The following is a 26,276-nucleotide window of genomic DNA, read 5'->3' on the forward strand; positions in this document are numbered from 1 at the left end:
TGCATTATTATCATCCATCCATTTTCCAACCCGCTGAATCCGAACACAGGGTCACGGGGGTCTGCTGGAGCCAATCCCAGCCAACACAGGGCACAAGGCAGGGAACCAATCCTGGGCAGGGTGCCAACCCACCGCAGATTATTATCATTCTTTAATTTAATATTATTTATTGTATCAGTATTCTGCTGCTGGAGAATGTGAATTTCCCATTGGGATTAATAAAGTATCTATCCATCCATCCATCCATCCATCCTGAAAGTAATTCTTCACCTGAGTGTCCTCAACCAGGCAGGAACGATTACTTAAAAGATTAAGTATAGCTGGTTTGTTAAATAAGTGTTAATTTGGTAAAACTGTATTTCCCTTTTCAAGGTTCATGTTTTATTCTTCAGCTCCAAACGTTGTATGGCTACACATTTAGGAGTGTTACTCTGCAAACTGCTTAATCAAAATAAATAAATAAATACAAACGGCCCCAGCACATGGTCTTTATTGAAGCTGACGTGTTTGCATTTGAATTTATGGTACAACTCTAAGGCACAAATTGTTTTAATGAAAGTGCCGATGTTTTCAGTATCCCACTTTGGCATGTCTCTCTCTCCTATACTATAGAATGATGCTCTTGTCTAAGCAATGGTCTCTTTTTATTTATAAACAATGAAAAGGCCTTTTACACACACCGTTAAGTGTAAAGTCTTCTTTATATTATTCTGTTGGAATAGTTGAGGGGTGGAGGATGCACAAAATTAGATGTTTTAAGCTATGATATAAGGTTGTTTGTTGAGGGTACTTGGTAATGTTAACTGGTTCATATGATTTGGTTGAGTGTTGGCTGGTCTATATGATTAGACCTAAGTGGTGGCTCTGAGGCTAAAGATGTGGCAAAATAGATATTTTAATGGTTTGTGAGGGTGATTTTCCTTCTCTTGCTAAGGCATTTATAGTTACTACAGTGGATATAAAAAGTCTACACACTCCTGCCAAAATCACAGATTTTGTGTTATAACAAAATGAAACCAAGATAAATCCTGTCAGACCTTATTCCACCTTTATTGCAAAATTGCAATCTATACAAAGAATGTGAAAATAAATCAAAATTGTTTATTGAAAAAAGGAAAAGAAAAATAATGCAAAAACCTGGTTGCATTAGTGTGCACACCCCCTAAACTAATACTTAGTTGAAGCACCTTTTGATTTTATTACAGGACTTTTTTGGGTAAGAGTTTATCAGTTTGGCACATCTGGATTCCTTTGATGAAGCCATTTCTTTGTTGATTTTGATGTATGCTTTAAGTCATGCTGAAAGGTGAAGTTTTTTTTCATCTTCAAGTTCCTAGCAGATGCTTGAAGGTTTTGTGCCTAAATAGACTAATAATTGGAGCTGTTCACGATTCCATTCACCTTGACTAAAGCCCCCAGTTCAAGCTGAAGTAAAATGGCCCTAAAGCATGATGCTGCCTCCACCATTGTTCACTGTGGATATGATATTCTTTTGATGATGTGCTGTGTTATTTATGCGTCAAATGTACTTTTCAAATTATGGCCAAATAGTTCAGCCTTGGTCTCATTAGATCATAATAACATTTTCCCACATGGTTGTGGGAGACTGGGCATACCTTTTTGACATATTTAGCCTGGCTTGAGTATTTTTCTTTATGAGACAAAGCTTTTGTCTTGCAACCCTACTCCACAACCCAGATATTTGTAACATTTGACTGATTGTTGTCACATGTAAGCATCAACCAGTACCTGCCAGGAAATCCTGTATCTCCTTAATGTTGCTGTAGGCCTCTTGGTGACCTCCCTGATCAGTTTTCTCCTTGTTTTATCAATCTTGAAGAGATGTCCTGATCTTAGTAGATGACTGTGTTCATCATGCTCCATGGGACATTTTATGCTTGGGATACATTTTTGTACCTCTGTCCTGATTGATATCTTTTAATGATGATATCCTGTTCATATTTTAAAAACTGTTTGCAGAACTTGGCTTTTGGATTATGTTGCAAACAAGAGGATATCAGACTAATCCTACACGAACAGCCAAACTTTTTATCTGAGCTTATTCAGGGCCACTTTAATTGATGCCAGGTATACTAACTACTATTTGAGATTAGACTTGCCGTGATAAGTTGATTCACATTCTTTATTACTAAAAGGTGTGCATACTAATGCAACCAGGTTTTTGTATGATTTTTTCTTTTTTCCGCTAAACAGTTTGATTTGTTTCCATCTTTGTATAGATTGCAATTTTGCAATAAAGGTGGAACAAGTTCTGACAGGATTTATCTTCGTTTCATTTTTTTATTGCACAATATCTGCAATTTTGGTAGGGTTGTGTAGACTTTTTATATCCACTGTAAATGTACATTACAAGACTACTAAAATTACATAATCCTATCTTTTAAAGATAAAGATCTGTGCTGGTGTCTGGAAGGTTGCTGGTTCAAATTCTGTTACTGCCAGAAGGGACCCTACTCCTCTGGGCCTTTAAGCCTTTAACCTGAAAATTGCTCCAGAGGTGCTGTACGATTGCTAACCCTGTGCTGTGACCCCCAAAAGGTCATCCAAAAAGACTATTTCCACTCTGGGATTAACAAAGTATATCAAATCAAAAAAAAAAAAAAATAGTCCTCCATTAAGATAAATTCTAATTTTTGGAGCGAATTACATAGCTGGCAGCAGTTATTTATATTGCACCTTTCACAGATTCCCATTGTTCGCAACTTGGTTGTTCATTTAGCCTTTAATATATTTAATGAAAAGTAATCTGCCATTTGTGGTTCAGGTTGGAGTATGTATGTTGACGTAGGGGTTGCTTCTTCCTTACAAGACCAATGCTGCTGTTCTGCAAGTTTCTATTTCTTTCATTTTTTTTTTTTTTAAACATCATTGCATGGGAACCTTGATCACAGAAATGCAATACAGTGATCCCTCGCTATATCGCGCTTCGCGTTTCGCGGCTTCACTCTATCGCGGATTTTATATGTAAGCATATTTAAATATATATCGCAGATTTTTTGCTGGTTCGCAGATTTCTGAGGACAATGGGTCTTTTAATTTCTGGTACATGCTTCCTCAGTTGGTTTGCCCAGTTGATTTCATACAAGGGACGCTATTGGCAGATGGCTGAGAAGCTACCCAACTTACTTTTCTCTCTCTCTCTCTCTTGCGCCGAGTTTCTCTGATCCTGACGTACGGGGTGTGAGCAGGGGGGCTGTTCGCACACCTAGACGATACGGACGCTCGTCTAAAAATGCTGAAAGATTATCTTCACGTTGCTATCTTCTGTGCAGCTGCTTCCTGAAGCGACATGCTGCACGGTGCTTCGCATACTTAAAAGCTCGAAGGGCACGTATTGATTTTTGACTGTTTGTTTTTCTCTGTCTCTCTCTCTCTCACTCCCTGCTCCTGACGGAGGGGGTGCGAGCTGCCGCCTTCAACAGCTTTGTGCCGGCGGTGCTTCGCATACTTAAAAGCCAAACAGCCCTATTGATTTGTTTGCTTTCCTCTGTCTTTCTGACAGTCTGTGCTTCTGACAGTCTGTGCTCCTGACGCGCACTCCTTTGAAGAGGAAGATATGTTTGCATTCTTTTAATTGTGAGACAGAACTGTCATCTCTGTCTTGTCATGGAGCACAGTTTAAACTTTTGAAAAAGAGACAAATGTTTGTTTGCAGTGTTTGAATAACGTTCCTGTCTCTCTACAACCTCCTGTGTTTCTGCGCAAATCTGTGACCCAAGCATGACAATATAAAAATAACCATATAAACATATGGTTTCTACTTCGCGGATTTTCTTATTTCGCGGGTGGCTCTGGAACGCAACCCCCGCGATGGAGGAGGGATTACTGTATGTGTGTGTATTTCTATGTACGTATCTGCTTCTGTCTGTTTTTGGTTGTTTATTTTTTTAATATGTTCTCTTTGAGAAGACTGACTTCAATAATTGTTTTTCATTGAAAACCATGTTCAAAATTGCTGGCCTGCTTTCCTCTGAAATTTGGCATTGGCTAAGAATTTTCATTTTGGTGCATGACTGATGTTCATATATAAATACTATATACATAAACTCCTATAGTTTTTACAAGGTTGGAGAAAAATAAGGAGGAATTCTGAGACCATTCCTTTTTACAGAATCTCTCCAGATCTTCCAGGTCCTAGGTCCTCTTGTGCACTCTCCTCTTCAGCTCACTTCACAGGTTTTCAAGTAGGATTTAGGTCTACGCACTGATACGACCATGAATGAAGCCTGATTTTGTGTTCCTTTAATTGTTTTTGTGTTGATTTGGACATATGTTTTGGGTCATCGCCCTGCTTGGAAGATCAAGTAACGACAAGGTTTTATTTTCTTGACAAAGGCCGCCAGATTTCAGTTTAAATTCTCGTGGTATTTCATGAAGTCCTTGATGCTATGTACTATAACAAGACACCCAGGGCCTTTGGCAGAAAAATGACAGTGGGGATCAGGTTTTTTTCAGTATAGCTATCCTCCTTTTTATGCCAAACCCACCTCAAATATAAGTTGCCAAAAAGCTCAATTTTTATTTCTTCTGACAATGGCGTTTAGCAAACTCTTGGTGCTTACGTCAGTGGTTAAAAGACAGGAAAGGCAATTTTTTGGAATGCCTCCAAGATAATCTGTTGGCATAAGGGTCAGATGGATTTTGGAGGCCAGGGTGACCGCAAGATGTTACTTTTTTCTATATTCTCCCAAAAGTAATCCTTTTTTAATTTTTTTACCATTCTTACCATCCTACTCACTATGTATTGCGCCAAAACAAAATCAGGCAAGTTAGTAATGTTTCCAGTTGATTTAAAATTTTTGATTATTGCTTCTACTGTAGATATGGGCAATTTCAGGCAAGTAGCATTTTTTATAGTCTTTCCCTGATTTAGGAATGTCAACATGCTTTCCTTTCATAGGAATTGTGTGTGCTCTTATCTTCTCCATGTTGCGGAATGAGTAATGGAATTTGGCCTCTGTGCCACCTCATATTTATACCCCTGTGAAAAAGGAAGTCATGGATTACTTCTTGAAAGTTTGTACTCACTCTAGTCAACTTTTAAAAAAGCCAAATTAGCATGGGAAATGCTTCAGTTATACTTTGTTCATAAGAATTTCGGTGGGTGCCAATAATTGTGGCACATGTTTTGTTAAAAATAATTATTTCTTTGAGGGGTTACTTTTCCTCAGAATAAATTGACCAAAAAGTTATTTTAACAAATGTTTTACCCATCAGTGCCAATAATTGTGGAGCGTAATTTCTCCCTCTCATGCTCTCTCTCTGAGGAATGTTTCAACCTGTTTGCCATCATGTTCAACACACAAAAACCAACAAGCAACAGTACCATTTAAAGCCAAGACGCACATTTCGTGGGGAATAGATTCTGTCTTTTAGGTCATTGATATCACAAACTTTATTGCTATTCACATGTGCTCCTTCACTATACCCCGTAACCAGAAATCACAGGGTGTCAAATCAGGGGAGTGTGGAGGCCATGGCAATGGTCCACCATGACCCATCCATCGACCTGGAAAGGCGTGGTCATAATTAAAATGATCCTTCAGTGTTAACATAATTTTGACTCACCCTGTATGTCTGTATGTATGTCCGAGCCCAGCTTCAACTGTTGAGTCGTTCCTGTCAGTGTAAACTAAGCTTTTTTTTTGGTGTGAGAGTTGGTGTGAGAGACCCCTGCAGCCCCCAACTTTGCTCTGTGCTAAAGAACCCTGTTAAGCAGAAGTTGGTTGTCTGCTGCCGGGTCAACTGCAAGATCACAGGCATACCGCATAACGTGTCTGTTGCCCGATGGTTGATACGGGGAACGTTTAAAGCCGGCCACTGACCTGACCTTGTGTTCACTTTCTGTCTTCTATCTGAGGAAGGCTATCTGTTCTTTTAATCTGAAGAAGGGAGCTAATGCAGAATGATGTCCACATCACTGCTTGCCTGCTGTGTGTTCTGAATGCTAAAGTGACAGCTCCCTTTTGAAAATGCTAACGATTGTTCCTGTAAATACAGTGAAGCTCATTTTTTTTCGTGAACCTGGACTTGCCTGCTTCTCTCTTGTGCAAGTCTGTGACCCATATATCACAATTTCTATCCTGTTGCATTCCATCTTCACGTCTATAAAAAAAACACATTAAATTTTTTTCAGTAGATATATTTTCAATGAGGCTATTCTTATGAAATTCTCACCATTGTTATTATTAAGTGAATACTGTCTCATTAATATTAAAAAGTTATTTTTGTTTTAAAAAGAACTGTAGGATTTACGTTTACCTTCACTAATTACGTAGTTATTCAGCAGAACCTGACATCTCCTCCCAGCTAGTATCCACTCCACTCCATTCATTCTCTCTCTCTCTCTCTCTCTCTCTCATATATATTTGTTCACCTCTGCCTGAAATCCATGTAACGCTCTAGCCATTTTCTCAGCTCTCATCTTTCAAGTGAGTTTACACTCACTTGCCCACTTCTTGAGTACCTTTCTACCTATTTTTTATTCTTACTTGCTGTTCTGCTTTTCATTGTATAGCCAATCATAGCTGATGCTGTGCACTTGCCACACTGCTAAACAGGGGTCAACACATTAAGACAAGTCTCCGCCAGTTCAAGTTTAAAAAAACAAAAAAAAAGCAATTTATAAATTAAACCACAAAAATAACCAATGTTAACACATACCACCTTGGTTAGGGTCCCCAAGTTTTTTTTACACATTCTTCATATTTGCAGAGGTGAATGTGAAGGTGTGACAGTGCAAGCAGTGACTATTTTGGAATTGAGGTAGATATTTTTTTTTACTTGGTACAGTACTTGCTCTTTTCACAGTTTTGTGCTAGGCAAATGATGTCTATTTTTCTGTTTTCTATAATGACAGTTTAGGTTGTTAACATAACATTCTTGTTTCTAGATGATGGTCAGTGTCTGAAATTTATGTTTGTGTCTATAAGAACTATCTCTTTAATTTTAACCTGTTTTAGAGTTTGCCTTAATAAAACAAATAAATCTCTTTTTTAAGATAAAATACAATTTTTTTCTAATTTTATCCTATTATTTTCCAAATTGAAAAATGAAAATGCATGTTTTTGTTCGTGCTTTGAGGGTGTAACATTGTGAACAGTAAATGAACAGTAACAAGATGGATCACCAGGTAATTTTAAAAAATTTATAGCACGAATAAGGAAAGCTACACTTCCCTAAATATAATGGAGTTTTGTTTTGGCAAGTAGAAATCAAGATCTGTTTAAAACAAGTGGCTGCCTCTATGTTACCAGTGTTAATGTTAATTCTAAAGTAAAACTTGGGGGTTGATATTTCAGTAATGTTATATGTGTGAGACATCTGTGTAACTCAAGGCTTGGTGCTTTTTTGAAATGGACGTATATAATGCACAACTTTTAAAAAATATTTCTATTTTTTTTTTAAAAAACAGTACAAAGAATCACAAACACATTCATCTAGGAGCCCAGCTAAAACATATTTGTCAAGCACTTAATTTGTGTCCCTCAGCCAGAATTTGAAGGTAGGGCATTCGTTATCAGTGCAGCAGTTATAAAATTGCATGAATACACATAAGGTGCATACATATTTAGTGGAATGGCAGGGATAATTTTTTAAGTGTAATTCATTAGTATATTCAGATATATTGAATATATTGTACTTGTACTCTACCAGATTACCATTACTTAGATGTTACTGCCACATCTTACGTATATGCATTTTAGAGTAATGATTAGATTGTGACTGTGTGTAAATGTACATGCCCAACTTGCACCCAGTGAAATTAGTGGGTTAAAAAGATGGACCGAATGATGGTTTCTCCTTTAATTGTATTTTATATAGATGGTTTCATTAACCTGTGTAGTTTGTGAATTCATTATAAAGCCAAATGATAAATGTGAAGTTGATATTAATGTGCTATGTTTTTGTTTTGTTTTAGTTTCTTTTCTAAAAGTATTTGAAAATTGGAAGTATTTTCTGACTTGTATTGGTACAGAAGATGTTTAAGAAATGATAGCAGCTCCAGAAATAAACACAGAGTTTCATTATCCTCAGTAAGTATGATGTATATATGTTTAGTGTAATCTGTGCGCATTTAATTCTGTCCTTTTTCTTGATATTTGCACCCATACTTTTTATGTCTTTCAGGGAAACAGATGCACACTTTTCATCAGATACTGAATTTGAAGACCCAGATGGAAGAAATCCAAAGTTGGGTAAAGGAAAAGTAAGTACCATACTGGTTTGCAATATTTCAGGTGATTTGCATATAATGTGAAGAGCACCTGCTGCGATTGCCATTGTTCGTATGTCTGCCTGCATGAAACGTATCAGCTCCCAGTGACTTAAAAAAAAAAAAAAAAAAAAAAAAAAAAATCTTTGAGTAACCCAGTCAATGTCCTGACTAAAGTCTATTATAAAATGTATTGCTGGAATTGATAAGTTTGATGTGTACCATCATTCCACGTTCAACATTTGGAGCAATTTAGCAAGAAGTGTTGAGTAATAATTTAACCTACAAAATATGGAAATATGAAAAGTTGTTTACAACATTCTACAAAATACCTGAGGCTGCAATGGCTAGAAAATGGAATGCTGGAAAATATTAAAATACTTAATGGTTAAGGAGTGAATAATTATTAAAGCTAGATTTTTTTCATCTTTGTATTTATTACTTTTATAACAAAATCAGTTATATTTAACCCAATGTTAGTAAATTCTCCTCTGAAAAATTTGATAATTATCATGAAAGTTGAATATAGATCATCTGGCACTGAATAATATGTTGAAGTACCCAAATAATAATAATTTGTTTTTAATAGTGATGATATCGATCAAAAAACTTACTGTCAAAACATTGTAAAGTCACTGTGTCATCACTCCACTCCTAAAAAACATGTTATGCAGTCATCTAAAATTCAGCCATATTCAGGAATGCATTATGAAAAATGCATAACAGCAAAACAAATAGCCCAAAGTCCCATTAATATTAAGTGCACAACACGGACAGCTGTTATCAGTTCATTCCATAACACTAATGCATATCCAACACGCTCTTGAAGACAAATGGAAAAGCTGTTGCATTTTCTCAAGAGCAGTGGCTCAGAGTAGCATGCAACAAAAATGATCTACGCCATGGGTATGAAATACTGCTTCCCCTCTCTTAATAATTTTTTCCCACGTTACATTTTCTTAACTTTATTCTAAATATCAAATACAAATTGAAATAGATCTGAAAAACATGACACAATATGCGACTACAGCTGATTAGCAGATGAGGAGCATTTTGAATCTTCCACAGCCTATCAAGTAATTATATTATGTGAGACATTTATGCCTAAAACCAGATGCTTACAAACAGTATACCAAGGATAACTCAAGGATTTAAACCCTGTGCATGCCATGGTATCTATGCTTGTGGCAATATGCATGTGTAAACATACAGTGAATTTCAGAATTATATACATAGTGACATTCTTTTAAATTTGATGGAGCGGTATGTGTATTCAAGCACGATACATGAAGTATGTAGTAGCATGTAAAAAATGTATAACCATCTAATACATCGTGAGTTTACTGCATATTAATATTATGTTTAATGCTATTAGGTCTTTTTTACATTAACTTGTTAAATTTACAATATACTGCTGTCATATGAAGTTTTATTTTGTACTTTGACTTTTACATACACATGGTATATGTGCTTTTTTTAATGCAGCAGAATCCCAATTTAACATGACCGTGTTTAACATTTTCCCACATTTATAGTATTTGAATGGTGAGTAAAATTTGATCTGTCAGAAGTAACATTTGTTTTGTTGATGTAAGTATATAAATTTGTATTATATTTATGGCTCCAGCAGGTTAGAAAGGTGAATGGATGGAACTATTTTATTTAAATTTTTAATTTTTCAACTTATCCAGTTTTTTAATGTATCCCTTCAACACTGGCAGGTTACTTAACTGTATGTTTATAAAATAAGTATATGCAGTTGACAACACAAAATAGTTTTGTCATTGTAAAACTACTAATCAAAATTAATAATCGCAGTTATAATATCCAGGGTAATATTCAATAGTCAGTGTAAATTACTTCAGAGCCAGACTCTAGGGCTGCAACTAAAGATTATTGTGATAGTCGACTAATCGTTAAAGTTTTTTTTCGATTAGTCACGATTATTTCATGCCTGACTATTTTGAAGCCTGCAACCTGTGGTTGCACATCTTGTTCTGGGCTCCAGTGCATGTCTTACCTCATCTGTTCACGTCTGTCCACCTGTGAATGTCACCCTGATGTCTCTGCATTAACACGATTAAAATTAATAATATTCAAATTACAATAACAACCAGTGAAACATAAGAATTTCAAAATAATCAGATGTTTTTATATTAGTGTGACCATCACAATAAAAAAGAAATACATTAAACAATACAAACTAAAGTGCATGTAGTCTTTAAACAAAAAAAGTGCATTGAACTTAACCAAAAAATACATTGTTAAAACAAACATTTCATATTTTAGTAATAACTGACAAAATGTAGACATAAACTGTATAATGTGTAAAGCCTGAAGTGCAAAGATCAAATAAACACTTTCACAAAAGGTTCAAGGATGATACAATAGCTTCCATGGCGCAGCGGTAGAAATTGCTGACTTATAATCAAGAGTCCCCTGGTTCGATTCTGACTGCCTCGTATATTTACCGTTTTGCTCTTACTGTTAATAGTGTAGCGTCCCAGCCACATTGAAGCCTTTTCTTGTGTGTGTGTGTGTGTGACTGTTAGGTCTGATTGAGGGAGGGCGGAGTACAGCACAGAAGACTGAGAGCCGGGTATTGATTGATGTGGTAAGGGGGTGTGGGACCCGGAATAGGAGGAGGGGTTGGAGATGGTGCTAGAAGGTTTTTTTTTTTGGTGTTTGGGGTTTTTGAAGTTGCTGTTTCTTTTCTTGACTGTTCAAGTAAAACTTTTGACAGAATTTACTACATCTGTCTGTCTGTCTTTTTTTATTTATTTATTTTTTAACTTCGTCTTTTTTCGAGCCTGGTGCGGTGGACACTACAATATTATACAATAAACACATACATTTGATTTGCATCTGTAACAGCCACTATAAATGTATAGCACTTGTAAAAGTTTTTTTTTCCACTTTTATTCTGTCGGTCACGATCACGATACATACTACCGCACCCCCAACCCAGGGATCTGACGCTGTTACTTTTTATCTGAAACTGGGAATAACTGTAGATGTGAGGATGTGAGTGGTGTTTTGAGACAATCGAACTGGAAATACTCAGATCTGGATGGATAAAAGCTGACACACAAACGCTGGCGAATCTGCCTTATTCGTATCTCATTGCCACTTGATTTTTTTTATTCAATTTTGTTGAGTGTTCCTGCTTATGCTGAAGTAGTATGCACCTTATGGTCCATGATGTCAAAGCCACACTGACAAAAAAACAGAGACATAGGTATATATGATATTTGGAATTGTTCATTTTATAACCTTTTACATTTAGGAAAACATTATGGCACGGATGCAACATTATTCATATTATTCATATTCATTCGCGTACCTTCTTGCGGTTGTAATCAGTGACCTCATATTTTTTTTTTTTTTTCTTCCCTCGAACTTGCCCAGTCTGCACAGGACTCCAGGACATGCAGAGGAAAGAATGTTCCTCTGCAAGGTGAGCCATGAATGCTCTTCTTTTCTCAGTGGACCCCGTACATGCCTTGCACAGTACATGTGCTTTGATCGCCGCCAGGTCCAGCTTGTTATAGCACAAGCAACGGGCCACCTGCGTTCTCCTGCTAGCACTGAATAAGTTTATGCCTTCTGGTATCAGTGCACAGCACCAGGGAAAAAAAAAAGAAAGAGACAAATATATGTGACATTTTGAAGAAATCATTGTATGACTTGAGTAGTACCAATCAGAAAACATTATCACACTAATGCAATATTATTTGAAAATGAACAGATTGGATGTAAATTTGTTACTTGTAAAAGTTAGCTTTTTTCACTTTTATTTTCTCAGTCTTGTTCACGCTCTCACTCCCCTCCTGATCTGACCCTAACTAACTAACTAACAGTGCCAGCATAAATCCTCAAGAGACGGCGGCATCACAGCTCCAGGATGCTTGCGTTTCAGATGCTCATGAATCGTGGTGGTGCTGCCGTGAAATGAAAGCTGAGCTTTGCATAATCTGCATTCAACTTTTTTTTCTTTTTCAGTGAAGTGCTCCCACACTTTAGAAAGTTTCTGTCTCAATTTTTTTCCATCTCCTTCCCCCTCCTCTATCCGACTCACCATTGCAACCACGTTTATTTTCCTCTACATTCTTCTCCTCAGACGTTCTTTCTTCATTGGTAGGTCTGTGTGCAGTCTTGACAAACAATAACAAACAATACTGCCCGCAGACGTTCATGTAGTGCAAAGAAACCAATGTGGTTCTTTGTGACTGGAGCTTTTATTGAAGGTTCTGTTTATGACGCGTCGACAATAAAAAAATCCATGTCGACGTCGTTGATTACGTCATCATCATCATTGCAGCCCTACCAGACTCACTAAAGTTGTTATTAGTAAATAATAGATTAAATGATCAGAACATCTGGAGTCCTTCCAGTTTCGTCCGGCTTTGGAAGGTTCATTGTGGACATTATATATATTTTTATTTGAAAATCAGAAAAGTGTGTTCTCCAAACATTCAAAATTGACATGTGGAAAGGGGTTTGCTGCACATTGGAGTCTGTGTACATAAAATGCAGGGGTAATTAATGTTTTCAAGTACATTCTGCATCTGCATATCACCTTTATCTGCTGAAACGTAGGACATGTGTTTGTTTGTGTATCAGCACATTATGTGTGTTTTACAAAGTAATGTTTATATATGTTGGTTTCACTGATGTCACCCTTGTCATGCAGGGGTACACATATAATAAAAGTGACAGATTAATCCTGTATTTTCTGGTTTTTTTTATTAGAGCTTAAAGAAGGGTAAAAAACTCCCCAGTGAGAAGGTTAAAAGCAACAATGGTGGAAAACCTGGTAGCATGAGTCGGATGAATGGACATCATCAAGAAAATGGCATGGAAAACATGATGCTTTTTGAAGTGGTTAAAATGGGCAAGAGTGCCATGCAGGTGAGAAAACGTTTGGTCCTAAAATTAAACTTAGGTGTAAAGTAAATATGAAGTTGTTTTCCAGCATTGTTTTTAAGTGTTGCTGCTATATTTCTATATTAGACAGAAGGGTGTGGTTTTATACACCAGTGCTTACTTCTGCAACAGAAAGTTAAGTGCAAACATACAGTGGATTCAGAAAGTATTCAGATTCCTTCAGTTTCCACACACTTTATTATTTAATTTTAAAAGGATACATCTGCCATTTTTGCCCATTGATCTGCACTCAATAACCCATAATGACAAAGTGAAAACATTTTTGCAGAAATGTTTGCTAATTTATTAAAAATCAAAAATGGACATTTCTCATTCACACAAGTATTTAGACCCAAAATTCATAATTCAGTTGTAGTTCCTTTGGCAACAATTGCAACTTTGAGTCGTCTTGGGTAAATCTCTACAAGCTTTGTACACCTTGCTTTGGGCAGTTTATCCTATTCTACCTGGCAGATCCTTTCAATCTATATTAGATTGGATGGGAAGTGCCTGTAAACTGTCATCTTCAGGTCTCTCCACTTATGTTCTGTGGAGTTTAAGTCTGCGCCCCTCAAGGATAATCGGAGTCTTTTCTGGAAGCCACACCAGTGTTGTCTTGGCTGTATGCTTCACGTCTGAATACTTTCTGAATCCACTATATATTATTTACATCTCCCAATCAGAAACCAAGCTTTAGGGCATGAACTAATGTAAACAAGTTGAGTTTTGGCTCTTCTTTTCAATCTCCCTGCTTTTGTGTCATCAACAAACATGAATTACTTGTTGCTTAAATTCTTACCTAGGTTTTAATATAAAAATAACAATAGTCCCAATAATAATCAGTGAAGGACTCCACTTTTCATTTAGTTTGGTTTCTAGCAGCATAACTCATTGCTTCTTCTGTTTAAGCCAATTTAGCACCTATTGGCTTACTGTACCTTCAATTGCCACATTTTATGGTTCTATCAATAGCCTCGTAATAGTTTCTTTATTTAGTAGTTTATGAAATTAGCAGTAAATAATTGAACCATTAAGTTTCCTCTGATGCATGTTAAACTAGCTGGCCTACTACAGTTGGCCCTGTTTGTTTTTGTTATGGATATATTTTGGGGATGATGTTCGGTACGAGGTAGTCTTCAGAAATCTCCTCAGAATGCAGTGATTTCCAAAGGATATGCAATAATGGCATTATGTATGTAGTTGTTACATGTCAAGATCAGACATGCTGTCTGTTCCTGTTGTTTTATTTGATGTCAACTTTTTTTAGTTATAACAGAATTTATTTCTCTGTAATTTCAAAACCATTTAGTACTTTATTAAGATAAACTATTTTCTGGAAGTTTTGAGTCTCCTTCAATTTAAGACTTCAGGGACTTCAGTCAGCAAGAATTCAGGGCATTTTCTCTTTCATTTCATATTTAATTTCTCCCCTACACTATATCTGTACTTTCCCTACATTCCTTCTCTGTTTTGACTGTTCTCTTGCTGCAGAAATAATGACAAGAGTACATGTTTGCCTTTTTCTTACTGACCCATCATTGTTAGTTAACTTAAATAAGGATCCATCAGACCAGACAGTGATCTAATCCTCCTTTGTTCAAAGTTTGTGTTCTTTAGATGCACGGTTTTTGTGTTTCTTGTTAACAGTGCTGCCTGACAGGAGTGAAATTTAAATGAATGTTTAATTCCAATTAACTATTTGTTATATGGTGCAATGACTTCTGCTTTCCAATATTTTTTTTGGCTGCCACTATTATATATAGTTGAATACCACTTCACTTTAATCCATATGTGAGTCTGTACATATTTTCTTCCTCCATCTGTAACATTGATTAATATTGGAGTACTTTTGCGGGGTATTTTTTGAATAATAGTCCATTTTCAGCATACTCACGATCTACTCTGTTGCATGATACTTTTCTCATTGATTACAACTATAAGTCTGTTTTTCCTCTATCATGACAAATGCTTCTGCCCCTATTGTGGAGAAGCATCCCCATAGCACAATTCCTTTCCGTTTATTTCAATTTGCAACTCTATAACCCATCACTTGTCACCAGTTATGGAATGGTCACAGTGCTTGTCTTGTGATTAAAAATGCTGATATCTGGTAAGTTGAATAAACATTATACCCATTATTGATATTCTTATATCGATCTTCTTCTTTCGGCTGTTCCCGTTAGGGCTCACGACAGCGGATCATCTTTTTCCATATCTTCCTGTCCTCTACATCTTGCTCTGTTACACCCATCACCAGCATGTCCTCTCTCACCACATCTATAAACCTTCTCTTAGGTTTTCCTCTTGCCTGGAAGCTCTATCTTTAACATTCTTTTCCCAATTTACCCAGCATCTCTCCTTTGCTCATGTCCAAACCAACACAATCTCGCCTCTCTCACTTTGTCTTCCAACCGTCTCACCTGAGCCGATCCTCTAATGCAGTGCTCCGCAACCGGTGTGCCACGGCACACTGGTGTGCCTTGAGCCGATACAGGTGTGACGCGGTCAAATTAGACAATTTTCTAACTAAATAATATTTCAACGGTCCTCCTTAGAAACACAATAACGAGAATACGTTCAATGAAATATTCGCGTAAATAGCCTTTTAAAGGTTTCATAATTTTATGTGTCATTTCTCTGAAATAATAAATCCCATCGCCTGGCGCCTACGACGTAGGCCCTACGTAATCGCCAGACAACTCCATAGTATGCTTTGATAGGCAGAGCGCTCCGTGCCCTCGCCTAGATTCAATTCAAGCCGACGTATTAGTCGTGCTACGTCACATTCACTCGTTTTGCGACAGTAGTTATCATTCGTTACTATTAGTTGTGTTGCTGAATTGTGTATGGTTAACGTTCTTCGTGTGATTCATATTTAGTTTTATACTCCTTTAAATATGGATAAATTTTTACGTGGAAAAGATTCGTCTTCATTTACAGATGATGAAGAACCCAGCACAAGTGTTGCAAAAAAAAAAACAAAGAAGATTGTGAAAAGGAAGTACAACGAAGACTACATTCGATATGGATTCTCGTGGTGTGGTGACGAAACGGCTCCAAAGCCACAATGCATCATTTGCGGCGATCAGCTATCAAATGAGGCAATGGCACCCAGTAAACTAAATCGCCATCTAAATTCAAACTATCCCAGTTACGCCAAAAAAGACAAACAACTCTTGTGTTAATTAAAAATGATAAGCGGTCATGCTTAAAAGATCTTGACCAAGAACTTCGGGTTGCGCTGTCAAATATTGAGCCGAATATAAAACTTTTGTGTTCATTGAAACAAGCGCAGGTATCACATTAATCAGTCATTATGTTATAATAATTATTAAGATTGCATAAAAGTAAATATAGTATAGTTTTTATGTATGTATACTTATAATAAATGTATACTTATAATAAAAAATGAAAATTTATTGTAAAATTTGTGTATTAAATTAATATCTATATATCAGTGGCGTAGCTGGAGATCATGTTGCCCGGGGCGGTGAAAAATTTGACGCCCTAAAGCTGAAAAATAAATTGGAGTTCATGTTGTCCGGGGTGGTGAAAAATTTGACGCCCCAAAGCTGAAAGAAATTTTTTTTGCACCTTCTCAAGGAACAAAAAAAAAAAAGGAAACTACCGTAGTTTGGATGCCCCTAAATAGCTGGCGCTCCACTCTTGTACATCACCCTGTGTTCCTCCCTCTTTTTAAAATATGTATTCACCAAAACTATGTCCATCCTTTTCGTAAAATTCACTATCATCTGACGTTCTTCATTCCTTCTCCTTGACACCATACCTACCCATCACCTCCTCATCTCCTCTGTTTCCCTCACCATTGCACACCCAACTTGCAGGGCATATGCACTAACAACATTCATAATTTCACCTCCAATTTCCAGCTTCATAATCATTACTCTGTCTGACACTCTTTTCACTTCCAAAAGACTCTTGACATATTATTCCTTCAGAATAACCCTCCTCCCATTTCTTTTCCCATCCACACCATGATAGAACAATTTGAATCCACCTCTGATCCACCTGGCCTTACTTCCCTTCCATTTAGTCTCTTGTATGGACAATATATCAACTTTTTTACTCTCCATCATATCGACTAACTCTCTCCCCTTACCAGTCTTACTGCCAACATTCAAAGTTCCTACCCTCAATTCCACTCTCTTTACCTTCCTCCTCTCCTCAGAGCCCAACCAGTGTGCTTTTTTGTGCCAATCTCAAGCCCGGATAAGTGGGGAGGGTTACGTCAGCAAGGGCACCCGGTGTAAAAATTTTGCCAGATCACTATGCGGACAACAAGACATTATATTGTTATATCAATAGATGGGTTTAATATGATCCCCATAGTCAACAATTTACAGAACAAGTAAACTCAGTAATATTTAATGAAAGCAATGAAAACAGTCCTCATTAAAGAAGAGATTGAATAATGTGATTTCCCTAGGCTTCACATTATATCCATCAGAATATTAAATCAGGAATTCAGCTTTAATGACTGTAACTAACAAACAGGCAGCTGCAAGTAGTTATTGGGAAAGACTTTGTCAGATAGGAGTCTTAAGTCTTAAATGTAACTTTCATTTTTTTAAACCATAAGAATATTTCTTTGACTTATTAAATTTTTCTTTGCTTAATTGTAGTCTGTGGTAGATGACTGGATAGAGTCTTACAAGCATGACAGAGACACAGCACTTCTTGACCTAATCAACTTTTTTATCCAGTGTTCTGGCTGCAAAGGTAATTTCAATCGAGTCTGTGATTTTGTATACTGAATTGATTTGGATTAAGTGGGTTTAAGAATAAATACATACCTAGAATGTGTATATGTATGATTGTATGAGATATATGTGTGGGGAGGGAGAACAATAGTATCAAGATTGCACACCATGATTACAGTGTCCAAAGTTTTCATTTTTTTCAGTAATATTAAAGCAAAACATTTACACATATTGAAATCACTTCAACACATTTTGTATTGAAACACAACATACTTTTATCATTTAAAAAACAAAAATTCACTGTCTCAGATGTTTTAAACCAGTTGTTTTAATATTAGATACTTTTATAGACATAAAATACAAATAACTTGCATGAATAGCATTTATTCCCAATTTACAGTAACCACAAGTAAACAAACAAATTTTTTTAACAGTATTAAATCTCCTAATTAAACCTATCAAATATGTAACTATTCATATTAAAAAGTCACAAATGTAAACAAATTATATGAGCAGCAGTAATTTATATCTGTTCATAAAGAAATAAAGTGCTGCTGGTCAAATCTTCTAGATGTACTCAGTGTCCTTTATTGTAAAATAAAATGTTAAAAAGTCAACATATTTACTTGGTCTTGTTTTACCTGTGACCTGTGATGTGAGTCAATGTGCTCACTTGTACTGAGCCATCTCTCTGATGGTACACCTTGGCAACATGAGGTACATCTGATGCATGATCCTTCCACTACACCAGTGTATTATCTAGTGTTATAATGGATGACAAAGAAAGAGAACTTGTATGAAACTTGTAATCCAAACAAAATGTGTGTTTTTTTCCAGTCTGTGCTGCTACTGATTCTACATATGCAGTTAAGTTTAGCATATGTTTGATTTCAAGGGTAGTATTTAGTCAGATAGTTGTTTCAATGCTACTGTCTATCCTTTCACACAGTGTTAAACTGTAACTCTCCAGTGACTAATTCTGTAAAATTTCTAATTGAATGGGTTTATATCTGGTAGATCTTCTGCGCATTGTGTTTTTTATACTAATTTCTTCAGTGATTTATTTTCTTTTTTTTAAGTTGTTCAGCATCTTGAACACACAGATTTCAACCTAACTGTAAATGTGACTATAAACAACACCAACATTTATTTATATAGCACATTTTCATACAAAAAGTGTAGCTCAGAGTGCTTACAAGATGTCAAAGCGAAAGTTACAAGAAAAGAGAAACAAGATCCTCTTTAATAAAACCCCTGTGTGCGTCCAGTGTCCATGTGTGTGTGTCTTCTGGTGAAGTGCACATGCGCGGGGCAAGGTGCGATGCTTCAAAGGCCGCCTGACGCATCAGACAAGACTGAGAGGGCGGGACCTGTAAAATATCGCGCGGCCGATCCAATTCCCCATCGAGGTGGGATTAGTATCCGCCTGACGCGTCACACAAGACAGAGAGGGCGGGATCTATAAAATTGCGATGCTTCAAAGCAGATGCTTCAAAGGCCGCCTGACGTGTCACACAAGACAGAGTAGGCGGAATCTATAAAATATTGCGTGGCCAATCCAATCGGATTTCGGTATATGAGGTAAGACCTAAAACATGAGGCACGAAAAATCAAATCGAGTACTGAGACGCAGAGACCAGCTTCCCCAAAGAGGTGGGATTAGTGTCCGCCTGACGCGTCACACAAGACAGAGAGGGCGGGATCTATAAAATTGCGATGCTTCAAAGGCCGCCTGACGCGTCACACAAGACAGAGTGGGCGGGATCTATAAAATATTGCGTGGCCAATCCAATCGGATTTCGGTAAATGAGGTAAGACCGAAAACATAACGCACGAAAAATCCAATCAGGTACTGAGACGCGGAGACCAGCTTCCCCAAAGAGGTGGGATTAGTGTTTGTTGTTTTGCGAGTGTTCACTCTGAGGATGTCAGATTTGCGATTAAGAAGCTTGGCCCGGTAAAGTGTCAGTCATTGAAGGGGTTTTCCTAAATATACGAATTTTCATGATATTACAATAGGATGACTTTTAAAAGTAGATTTATTTTCGCGCACATAAAATCCATTGCTGGGGAGACGCCACACATACAATAATCAGCTGCACGCCAGCACAGATTAAAATACTTGCTGGGGAACTGCACAGTACTTGCTGGAGAGACGCCACAGGCAAGATTATCAACTGCACTCCACACATTACATCAGTTGCTGGGGAGAATCTGCTTATTGCCCACTGTTGTGACAGAAAATTAATCGCATATTACGGACATCAAAGCCAGTATTACTGTCAGAGAAAATTACAGGCATTTTACGGAAATACAAACCAGTATTACTGCGAGAGAAAATTAAAGGCACACAATACAGTGACGCATATTACAGCCACATACAAGCCAGTATTACTGTAGCAGAAAATATTACGGACGTACAAGCCTATATTTCTGTGACTATCTACTAACAACATGTCACCCAAAAAAAACGACACATCAAGTAGGACAAAAGACACAGACAATCAAATCCTATATAAGCAACATCTCCTAGAAGAACGATCAGCTCAGCAAGTAAACATCAACAAAAGAAAGGCTGAAATAAAGCTCAGGGGCAAACCTTAGAAAATGTTGGCATTTACTTGCCAGAACCAGTATTCGGCCATGGTCAGTTATATGTTGCATTATCAAGAGTTAGAAGTTTTCAAGATGTTGTTGTCAAGGTTGTAGATGGTCCTGAACAAGGCAAACTGTTGCCAAACTCAGACAGAATATTTAGAAGAAATGTTGTCTATAATGAAATTTTATAGAAAAATTTCATGAGGTGAAAAAATTGAAAATTTTTCCTAAATATCTTCTTCAGACAAGAAACAGAATGAGGTCAAGGTCCTCTATCTATCTATCGATCTATCGATCGATCGATCGATTGATCGATCGAGTGTTCCTACTAATGTTTATGCACTACTGTTCTAGCGCCCATTATATTACCGGGCTTAATGTCTAGTTAGACAATAATATTAAACAATCAAAGAAAGTAAAGTAAAAAAACAAAGGAGGAAAGAAAAAAGAGTCTAAACAATCTTAAAAACAGGTAACTTTCCAGTAGAAGAGTAACGTCCTTATATCCCATGTCATGATGCAAGTCTCTTTGGATTTGTCCGGTGATAATGTGAGATGGCTGGGAGGACAGAAAAAAAAACAAAATTCCAGTTAGGCAGGAGGAAAAAAAAAATCTGTACAGGTTCCAAGGTCAAAAGACTGCCCATCCCCCACTGGGCAAATGGAACTTTGAACGGCTAATGTTCTACCTTCTACAGGCTTAAAATTAATTTTTGAAATGGGAGGGATGGAAACCTCCATTAAATTTTACACAAGGTGGGATTTCAGAGTGGGATGGCCAAAACCCACAGTATAAAGTACTCAGATATTAATATTTGAGGCATTTTTAATGTTACAAAATTCTTTGATTTTTACAGAAGTTATAAAGCTATCAGCCTCATCTTCCAAATAATTTACTGTTTGCTATTGTAACTTTCAGTAAATAACTGCCTCATTTTGCATTTAGAAATTTCCACTTATATTTTGCCAAAAAGCCAACCTTGCAGAAAAATATAGAATATACAGTAAAATATGCCAAGATTTTTTTTTTTTTTTAATCCATACTATAATGTTTCTTCCTGTCAGCATAACTGGCATCATAAGGCTGTACATGTAAATGCTTTTAGTTTAAGAAATGGAAATTTAATCCATTTTCTGTTGGATTATCGCAATTCTTCTCAAAGTAAGAAAGTTGGCAACCGGTGATATAGCTGATTTTCTTAGCTGTTCTTTAGCATTGTTCATCCATCTTTTTTTGGGTGTCACTGATTTTACTTTTCAGTTTTAGTTTTAAAGGCAATCAGTCATTCACAGACATTTTAAAGAAATGATTATTACAAGGGTTTTTAAGTTTACTCACAACACAGCATGAATTTGGCTACTATTAGTTTATCATGTAAAAAGGAGTGAAACTGTATACAAATTAACTAAACAATCCATCTCCTGAATGTTTGTACTGTACTACAGCTTGTTTTTATCTCCTACCTTAAAGTTTACTGCAGTTTCTTCTAAAGGCAATTTTTTTTTAGCAAAGGGCACCATATACTGTACCATGTCCTTGACTCTTGCTTGTGCAGTTCCACTGAAAAGTTGATTGTGAAACTCCACAGCTACATGGTACAATTGAAACTACATTGTTTGTGTGCAAGCTTAATAAAAAAAAGGATGTTGAATGTTATTGCAACAAGAAAGAGATACTGCTTACCAGATTAATGTGGAAAATTAATACATTACAAATCTGAATTTGTGTGAATTACTACATTTGTGTGTAGTAACTGCAATCTCAGTGTGAATTTCAAGCCCTGATGTAAAAATGTACACATCCTTGTTCAGTTGGATCACTCTTTTCCAATGTGTGTGTTTATGTAAATATATTTAATTGTAGTTAATTGAAGTTTATCTCTTGGCCGATTCGTAAGGCTGGGAATAAACTAATCATCTTTTAAGACTTATACTGGCATCTGAGTAAACAAAATATTGTAGATGGATAACCCTGTTTAATAAACATTGCAGACACATGGGTAACATATACAGGGCAATGCTTATGCTGTCAGATACTCACTAGAGCATGTAACACTAAAGCTTCATTATGATGTGCTATTAGCAAGTTAAACAGCAATGAAATAAAGATTCCCTTGCCTTGAGTTTGCTATATAGCAGTGGGTGATGGTCTCAAGGTGACTCATTAAATTAGATGCATTCTGCCTTTCATGACAACTTTCTTTCATCGTGTTCTGTAGCTGTAATTTTAGTCCTTTCCGAATCTGCCAAGTGATAGAATCATACTGACATGTTGATTCACTTAGACCTACTTTAATTTGGGGTTATTTTTTGCGAACTTTTTGTTGAAGGTAAAATGCTCTGTAATCTTTACTGAGATGTAAAAATGCAGTTTGTAAAAAGTTACTGACATGAGGGATTTAGATGGGACTAAGATTGCGAGGTAATAATAACTTAACCCATCCAAATAAGACTAGTTATATAAAAGCGCTAGATGCCCAATTTGCTTGCTACACACGTGTGATCCCGTACATTTTAGCAAATGTTTGACAGTAATTTTAGTTCAAATCATGTCATACACAGTCATCATCAACGGTTACAGTGATAATTAAAATATGAAGCAGTATAATAACCAGTGCCACCTCTCGCCAAACTGAGGCCCCCAATGGAATAGTCTTTGGTACCCCTGCCCATCACTGAATCCACTGCATTAGAATTTCTTTCAACAGCTTCAGTTTGAACAATAAATATATAAATAAATAATCAAAGAAGCACACATCACAGACTTAATGATAAATTTAAGTGACAAATACAAAAATATATCAGTCTCTTTGTTGCATATTGTAGCAGCACAAGTCTACATTTTCTGAAGGCAGTCATCTGTTAAGTCATCATATGACCGCTTTTGGTCAAGGTCTGAGTTGATGCTGATGATAGCCAAGCTGCTCATATAGTCTTGTGCCATGGATTACTGTATGCCTTCATGAGCTTAGGTTTTTGAAAATCTGGGAGGGTTGCAGTATTCTGTAGGGCAACCTGTAGATTTGGATTTCAGAGATATTTAATGACAATTATATACCAATTTGTTTTTTTTTTTAACTAAATGAAGGCATAATTAGTAATAATAATAATGGTCCAGTGTTTCAATGTGCTATTTATTACTTGATACTGCCAAAGTATCACTTGTGGCATGATACAACAAAAATCATTTTAATGCTACTACTGCTGCTACTAGTTGTAGTAGTAATAATAATTATAATATAAAATTCACCTACTACTACTAATAATAATATTGTATAAAATACTACTACTGCTAATATAAAAATAAAGTAATACTGCCACTGGAAGTGCTTAATAAACTTGCTTAATGCAGTAAATACAGGGCCAAAATGAATCTGAATATTTAGATATTTAAAAAATAAGCATGTGAATATATCATCCACATTTATGAATTTCATGTCTAAACTTAATTTTTACTTTCCAACCAGTGACAACAGATAGCAATACGACATTAACTTAATTAGTAATGTTAGCTACCAATAAAATTTACCAACAGTTAAAGTTTATCTGAGCTGATTGATCTGTTTGTATGTCATAGTTGCTTGCATTGTGTTTTTCCATAAATCAGCCAATCACTAACTGTTGAAATTTACAAATGTGTCCTCAATGCAACAACACTCATAGCACTTAATATGTTGAACTATGTAGTAACATTTAACGTTTAGAAGTCCTGAAGTCTGTATGTTAGTAATAATTAATCCTTGACTGTGTGTCAGCTAGGTCCTATAACTTCACATAATATCTGTTAAACACTCAATATCAAAAATATTATATAGTGCTATTTGTATTCCATTGTTACTGTAGTACTAGGGTGTTGTACCGTGTTAGCCATTATGAATGTAGAGAAAAGCCAAGCAAAATGACACCTTTTATTGGCTAACTAGAAAGATTACAATATGCAAGCTTTCGAGGCAACTCAGGCCCCTTCTTCAGGCAAGATGACATCTTGCCTGAAGAAGGGGCCTGAGTTGCCTCGAAAGCTTGCATATTGTAATCTTTCTAGTTAGCCAATAAAAGGTGTCATTTTGCTTGGCTTTTCTCTACATTGTTACTGTAGCAAACTAAGCTTTAGTGTAGTAGCAATTTATTTAGTGTTAGCTAACTTACTGGAAGTTACACAAAATTAGATTTCTAAATACACCTGCAACCAGTGCTGCATGAGCTGCTTTTTCATGCTTTCATATTTTTTTCTGTGCACCTGACTGGTGTGGGCTTGAAACCATCTCTCTGCTCATTAATGGAAAATTATCACAAGAGGTGACTGTCAACAACAGTAATTTTACAATTCATGAAATAGCGATAACCCCAAGTAGAGTCAAGCTGTAGACCTCTAGAACTCCGATCCATTGAGGAGGTTGTCTCTTTGCATTATACTTCAGTGATGCTGCACACTATGCCCAATATGGTTAAGATTAAGGTGGTCGGACAAGCTTTTTGATTCAAATCAAGTAAACTAAGTGACAAAGATAGGCAATCAAATTGGGTCTCCAGCAGAGCTCCTGAACCCCTGGTGCAACAACCCCACTCATCGGTTCTATGATCACAGGCCCCACACATACTGCACATAGGAAGGGGCAGCTCTGGTAATAAATGTTAGCAATTTCAGCTTGGTTTATTAATAAAACTGGAGACCGTCCCATCCCAAATATGTATTAAATAAATACAAATACAGTTCTGATGATAGTTTTTTTGTGTATGTACATGTACACATACCTGTTTTGATTTTTTTTTTTGTGTAATAAGTAAATGCAGATTTTTATTGGTTTCATTTTCTACAGTAGAGCTTGTTGTTACATGCTGTATTAAAAATCAATATTAATATTTTTAGAACTTTACAAATACCATATTTATAACTGTATATTAGGCTCACTGAATGGTAAAGAAAATAAAAGTAACCACAGTTGTGAATATCTGTAGTTCGCTATGAGCTAATGGGGAATTTGGATAAATAATAGTACTTTTAATTAAAATCCTTTTGCTCAAGAAGTGACATTTTTGTGTATAATGTGGGATGCACTTGTAATTTTCTTTATTGAAAAAAGTTAAGGTTTTCTTCATAAATGAAACGTTTATGTGAATTTGTCCACAGCAAGATCTTTGATACAACTACCCTATTTTTACATGTTTTAATGTTTTTAGGTGTTGTTACTGCAGAAATGTTTAGACACATGCAGAATTCTGAAATCATTAGGAAGATGACTGAGGAGTTTGATGAGGTAACCGTAAACATTATTTCTGTTTTCTGTTTTTGCTTTCAGTATGATATGGGATAGTTATTTTATGTGAAATCATATAAAAATGACCTGAATTCATGTTACTACCAGAGAATTATTTTTAATTCACAAAGCTTTATGGACAATTAAAAAATAAAAAAAAATTATTCAACATATATGTAAACCGTTAACATATCCTACAATGTTCATATCAAATCAGTGATCTTTTTCTTCAAAAAATTATTCAACATGTATGTAAACCTTTAACATGTTCTAGAATGTTCATATCAAATCAGTGATCTTTTTCTCCTTTTGCAGGATAGTGGTGACTATCCACTTACAATGGCAGGACCTCAGTGGAAGAAGTTTAAGTCTAGCTTCTGTGAATTCATTGGAGTTTTGGTTCGGCAATGCCAGTATAGTATCATATATGATGAGTACATGATGGATACAGTAATCTCACTTTTGACTGGACTGTCTGATTCCCAGGTCAGAGCCTTCAGACACACTAGTACATTGGCAGGTAGGGGAGTTACTTGTGCA

The 26,276-nt window shown here is 36.2% G+C and overlaps 1 protein-coding gene across 1 annotated transcript in view; it reads left to right on the forward strand.

The window, feature by feature from the left end:
* stag2b (stromal antigen 2b) overlaps positions 1 to 26,276 on the forward strand; it is a 248,895-nt gene that overhangs the window by 130,759 nt on the left and 91,860 nt on the right. The window contains 6 exon segments of the mRNA XM_051934406.1: positions 7,943 to 8,057; positions 8,152 to 8,230; positions 12,989 to 13,147; positions 17,806 to 17,902; positions 25,660 to 25,736; positions 26,052 to 26,256. Coding sequence (XP_051790366.1) covers positions 8,014 to 8,057; positions 8,152 to 8,230; positions 12,989 to 13,147; positions 17,806 to 17,902; positions 25,660 to 25,736; positions 26,052 to 26,256 — 661 coding nt within the window. The 5' untranslated portion in view covers positions 7,943 to 8,013.

This window comes from Erpetoichthys calabaricus, chromosome 12 (assembly GCF_900747795.2).
Source record: "Erpetoichthys calabaricus chromosome 12, fErpCal1.3, whole genome shotgun sequence".
NCBI classification, from domain to species: Eukaryota; Metazoa; Chordata; class Cladistia; order Polypteriformes; family Polypteridae; genus Erpetoichthys; species Erpetoichthys calabaricus.